The sequence below is a fragment of the Phytophthora infestans genome, genomic scaffold (assembly GCF_000142945.1).
Source record: "Phytophthora infestans T30-4 supercont1.6 genomic scaffold, whole genome shotgun sequence".
Taxonomy (NCBI): domain Eukaryota; phylum Oomycota; class Peronosporomycetes; order Peronosporales; family Peronosporaceae; genus Phytophthora; species Phytophthora infestans.
In genome coordinates, this window is record NW_003303753.1 from 4,150,612 (window position 1) to 4,156,418 (window position 5,807).

The window sequence follows — 5,807 nt, forward strand, 5'->3', positions numbered from 1 at the left end:
GCGTACAGGCCACGGAAGGGAACTAAATACATAGACACCCCAGCATGCTGAAAAGCACGGGCTACGGAAGAGCACGCACGCTCGAAGCCACGGTAAAACACGTAACGGCAAGAGTGCACGGACAGAAATTCTCCCATAGCACCACGGTTGAGCACGGAGCACAGTCGACCGACCAAACATGAAGCCGCGGAAGACCGTTAACGGGAGGTGGAGCGTCTTTGAGCCATAAACTTTCGAGCAGCGCCAAAGGTACCTTTTAAACTTGTTGTGCGCATCGCCAAGGTACGGTGTCTTTGTACTGGCGATTTTAAGCCGTTTCATGAGCTCTTTCGACAAAACTGGGAAAGAATCCGAGTCCTTAACTCCGTATTCATCTATCCAGGAATTTACCGGAACTACCGCTACGCTATTCGCAACGTCGTTGACGCCCAGATGATTACACCGCGTAAAAGCGCACATGCGATGTTCTTCTTCCCTTGAAGTTCTTTTGGAGTTGCATATTGCGTAAAGTCGCTCGCATCCGTGGTACCTTTCTTTTCCAAAGTGTAGGCTGAAGCACAGCCTGTATTACATCTTCGAGGCTATCTGGTATTCAGAAGACAACCACAACCATGGTGAGGACTTCAACCTGGCGCCGAGCGCTCAGGACCAGTCAATACGTACGGCATAGCACTAGAAGACAAGAAGGACAATAGGTCAGTTCGTATAAACTCACAATTGCATTTACCTCGCAAGCAACAAGCATTCAGCGGAACTTACCACAAAGTTAACTTTAGTCCTTTTAGGACCGCGACAAGATGCAAAGCAGTGAAGCTCGATTCGATGCGGACGGAGATGCTGTGATGCAAAACGTTCAGCAACCCGTGTTCGGGTTTGTTCAAGCACCCAGATTGACAGACTGGAGTCAGGACGCAGTTGTCAGCTGGAAGAAGAGGTGGGAACAATACGTGAGTATTGTTCGCCAGCGTTGCACTGAGAGTGGGGAAAGACTGGAAGTTGCTTTGCGTCCGGTCAAGACTTGTGTTGACCCGGAACTGCTCGAAGTACTCTGCCTTTACGAACTCCGGAAGGCTGTCGACGAGGTGACGAGTAAAGAATTGGTCACCCTGATCGACGCTAAACTCGGGTCTGTTAAGAACGCCCAAGTCCCAGACTTAGACGACTTTTTTTCACGACTGTTGAAGATCGACCTCCGAGAGGATGACATTGACGCCCGAGTACTCAAATACTACAAGGACTTCGCTACGCTCATTAAGGAGAATGGTCTTACGACGATCCTTGGTGTGGCCGACGGTGGGTACGTTGACCGAATGAAACTACGGTGCACTGTTCTCATCGATAACTTGGAGCCGAAGATGCTTCGAGACGACGTGCGTCGCCACGTAAAGTACGATTGTCGTGAAGCGAGGCGCAACGACTTCACGCTTTTTGGGATTATTAAGGAGAAAGCCCGTGCACAGCATAAGTACCATGTAATGGCACATGAGCAGAAGGTCAAGTCGAACTTGTCCAAGAAGGATAAGGCGAATGATCGCAACAACAACAAACCTGAAGCCAGATCAGCAAGTATGAAGACAGCAAATACGCAGGGTGCCACTGGCAGTATACGCGGTGGTTCTGGTGGTGCTGGCGGTAGTGTGAAGCAGAATTTGCCCAAGAAAGAAACACCTCCACCGAAGACGGGCTGTTGGCACTGCCAGGGACCTCATTGGTTGAGGGATTGTCCAGCGGCGAGCGAAGACGAGAAAGCTCGAGCCGTAGAGAAGATGAAGGAGGTTCGTCAAGCGACAAATGGACGTGTCAAGAAGATCGGATCGGCACCTGCGCCGGGCGAAACAATGGTTAATAACCTTTTGACGATCCCGTTCCTTGCTGATACAGGGTCGGAGGAGACATACCTACCTCGACAGTACTTAGATGAGTTGATTGGACTTGGAGCAGTTCTGAACGTGATGAAATTACCTCGCACAGAGAAAAAGAGTGCGGCAGGAGGAAATACAGTGGAGTGTCGTGAAGCAGTCACGCTGGATCTACTGTTGCAGACTGTTGCAGGTCCCGTACACTTGTCTGATGTGTACTGCAAAGTGATGGAAGGTCCTGAGTCAGATTTCATCCTTGGAAATGACACGTTGAAAACGCTTGGCATTGATGTCAATGAGCAGCTTTCACAACTAGCATCTGGCCCCCCTGTTGCGGACGAAGACCCGTTCGATTTAGGTGTCCCATCCATGATGCCCCCGACTGAGGTACACGTAAAATTGGAGGAAATGGTGGCGGCGGCGGGTGATAGTGGCTTTGATCGAGATTATCTGGGTGGCCTTCGTGAAGCTGTGATGGAACATGAAGATGTATTTCGAGTCGACTTGCTCGACGACCCACCTGCAGATGTCGAACCCTTACGAATCACGTTGAAGCCAGAAGCTCAGCCTTACCGAGCTCGCCCTCGCCGTTATTCTCCAGCACAGAGCGCGTTTCTACGAGAACATGTCCAGATGCTGGAAAAGAACGGATTTATCTATCGAAACAACATGAGCTTGTGGGCTTGTGCGGCGGTGCCGGTTGCGAAGGTTGGCCGGCCAACCGAATTTCGATTGACGGTCGATTACCGACCGGTGAACGTGGTAACCGTGCCGATTGCTGGCACAGGTGCTGATCTTACGTCGTCTTCTGGGAACGTTGCAGGGGCTTACGGATTCGCAGGTTTTGACATGCCAAGTGGGTTTTCTCAGCTGCCGCTTGATGTGGACAGTAGGGAGCCTTTGAGTTTCATTACGGTCGAAGGAGTATGGACGCCATGTCGTGTTCCTCAAGGAGCTATGGATTCTCCTTTGCTTTTCCAGAATCAGATGAGCTTAGCATTTGAGGACATGTTGCGAACGAATCTGTTGATCTGGATTGACGATATTTTGCTGTACGCGCCTTCACCGGTAGTTTCGTCGCTGTGTTGAGGCTGTTTTTGGCTCGTGCACGCAAGCTTGGATTGAAACTCAGTGTGAAGAAAAGTTTTCTGTTTCGGAAGGAGGATAAGTGGTGCGGCCGAGGTTTCAGTGGTGTTGGAGTTTGTCATGACCCAGAACGGCTTAGTGGCCTCCGACAACTCCCTCTGCCCGGTACTGCTGCGGATTTACAACAGTTCCTTTGTGCAACCGGATGGATGCGTGACTCTCTTATGGATTTCAGCCGGGTGATGCAGCCTTTGCATGACAAGTTGGAAGCTGTGTTGAAAGTAGGTGGTCGGACGAAACGACTTGCCGCAGGTGCGGCTCTCCAATGGGATGCTCGTGATACAGCTGCATTTGAAGATGCACGAAACCTACTTGCTACGTCTCAAACACTCCATCACCCAGCCCAGGATGCGGCAATCGTACTCATGTCGGACGCTTCCGACAGAGGCTGGGGACTAGTAGTCACGCAGGTCCATGATTGGGTTGAGGGTGTTCCGGTGGCGGATCAACAGCACGAACTGCTCGTATGCAAGAGCGGGAAGTTTGATGATACGGCGAGGCGCTGGAGTATCATTGAAAAGGAAGCTTTCCCCATCATTTGGGCGTCTCGCAACCTGACCTACCTGTTAGTTCGTGGCAACGGGTTCAGACTCTACTGCGATCACAAGAACCTCGTGTACGTCTTCGCTCTTGATCAAGAGGTGAAGAGCCATGTGCGTGGAAAACTGCAACGCTGGGCCCTCTCGTTGACAGGGTTGCAGTATCAGATTGAGCATATCGATGGATCTGCCAATTTATGGACCGATTTACTATCGCGGTGGGGGCTTCCTTCAGCGGAGGAGGGAGTGCTAACCAAATGCAAAGCTATCACCAGAAGCAGGACTCGGGAGACTGCTGTAGCTGACACTCAAATGCAGCGTGTACACCTGCGAGCAAACGGATTTGTCTTTCCTACTCTGGGCGAGATCCAGACAGTGCAGCAAAAGCATGTCATCAGTGCACCCGTGAACGTAAAGCGTGACGACAATGGATTCCTGGTTGTTAATGATCGACTGTGGATATCTGAAGTTGAAGTGGCACTACTGCAGCGGATTTTGATCGTCGCTCACTGTGGAGCCCAGGGCCACAGAGGATTAGAGCCCATGATCACAACAGTGAAGGAGCTGTTCGAGATCGCGAACCTCACTCAAGTTTGCCGCAGGTTTTTGAGTCGATGTTTGCTTTGCAAGCACGTGAAGAGGGAAAACGTCATCCCTCGCCCGTGGGGACCAACCTACTAGGCTACAGAACGAAACGAACTACTACACTTCGATTTTCTCTTTTTAAAGGACAGCATGGGTGCGTGTAAGTACGTTCTTGTACTGAAGGACAATCTCACCCACTTTTGCGAACTGATGGCCTGTGATTCACCTACAAGTGTGGTGGCGGCTACAGCCTTAGTCGATTGATGGAAACGTTTTGGTGCTCCATCGGTGTTGATGTCAGACCAGGGCAGCCACTTCAAGAGCGAGCTGATTGCTATGATTTGCAAGAAATTAGACATTGACCAGAACTTTGTCGTGGCATATGCACCATGGATAAATGGAACGGTTGAACGTCTAAACCGCGACGTACCCTAAGTTCTACGCGTGTTATTGATGGAGTACACTCTACACCATTGCCCGGCCAAGTTGAGAATAGTTTCAACCAAAACGATACTGTATTTTTTCCGGTTTCCCAAAAATATAGTTAGCTGCCAAAAATCAAGGTCCAAAGCGAGATTGATTTCATGCAAAGCGAACAGACAGAGCCGAGGGTCCCAAGCTCGACTAGCACTATCAGCCTACTTTCCGTAGACCATGTCGACCATGTTCTCGGCAGCGTTCACGGAGTCGCGGGCGTGTAGCTCCATGTTCGAGACGATGGCGGGAGTGATGTACTTGATGCTGCCGCGGACAGCCCTTTCCAGAAAGCGCATCGTGCGCTCCTTCACGGTCAGGATGCTGCCGTCGGCGTCGGTCATGTCGCTGCGATCGCAAATTTCCGAGCGATCCAAGGCGAGGTGGTCCTTGATGTGCGACTTCAGGACGGAGAAGCAACCCTCAATGGGGTTGCACATCGGCGAGTAGGGGGCTAGACGCAGCAGCTCCAGGTCGGCGTGGGACGTCACGCGCTCCTCCGTCTGGCGATGGGCGGGGGCGATGTCCAAGACGACAGCGATCGTCTTCCCAGCGTAGTTTTCGCTGGGACGCTTTGACCGTCGCGTATATCTCGTCGATGAAGTCCGCGTTCTGCTCCATCCGAATGCTACCTCTTTCGAGGCGATGCAAAACGACACCAACGGCCGAGTTCACAGCGCACTGGACTTGCAAGTTCGCACCCTTGGACGGCGGCAGAACAACCGTAGCTCGGTCACCCTTCTTCGCGCGCCCTCGGCCGCGCTTACAGTACACATTAAAGTTAGTTTCATCGAAGTACACAATGAAGTTACCTTGGCGCTGGTGCTGCTTCAACTTGATCGCAAACTCCTTACGCTTCGTCTTGTTCGTGATGCTGTTGCAGGTTGTCGGCTCCACGCGGGTCTGCTTCACCGTGTACAGCATCCCCAGCAATTGACGGCTGATCGTCGACGTGGAGATGGCCACGGCCAAGTCCAGCGCGAGCATGCGGCGCATGGTCTCCATGGTGAACGTGCAGTTCTCGTTCAAGTACTCCTCCAACTGCTCTTTCACCAGCGGCGTAACCTTGGGGTAGCCAAGACGAGCGCCACCACGGGGGAGATGGTTAACACGGCCGGTGTCAACGATGCGGTACGCAACGGCCCGGGAGATGCCGTTGTTCTTGGCTACCATTAGCCAGTCGGTCCTTCCAGCGCGGCATGCG

The 5,807-nt window shown here is 52.1% G+C and overlaps 1 protein-coding gene across 1 annotated transcript; it reads left to right on the forward strand.

Moving 5' to 3' along the window:
- Positions 1-797: 797 nt before the first annotated feature.
- On the forward strand, positions 798-1,522 carry PITG_04995 (uncharacterized protein; the record flags this gene model as incomplete). Its single annotated transcript, XM_002905633.1, has 3 exons — positions 798-1,145; positions 1,200-1,452; positions 1,494-1,522. The coding sequence occupies 3 exons, from the start codon at positions 798-800 to the stop codon at positions 1,520-1,522; spliced, it is 630 nt and encodes a 209-aa protein (XP_002905679.1).
- Positions 1,523-5,807: the final 4,285 nt, after the last annotated feature.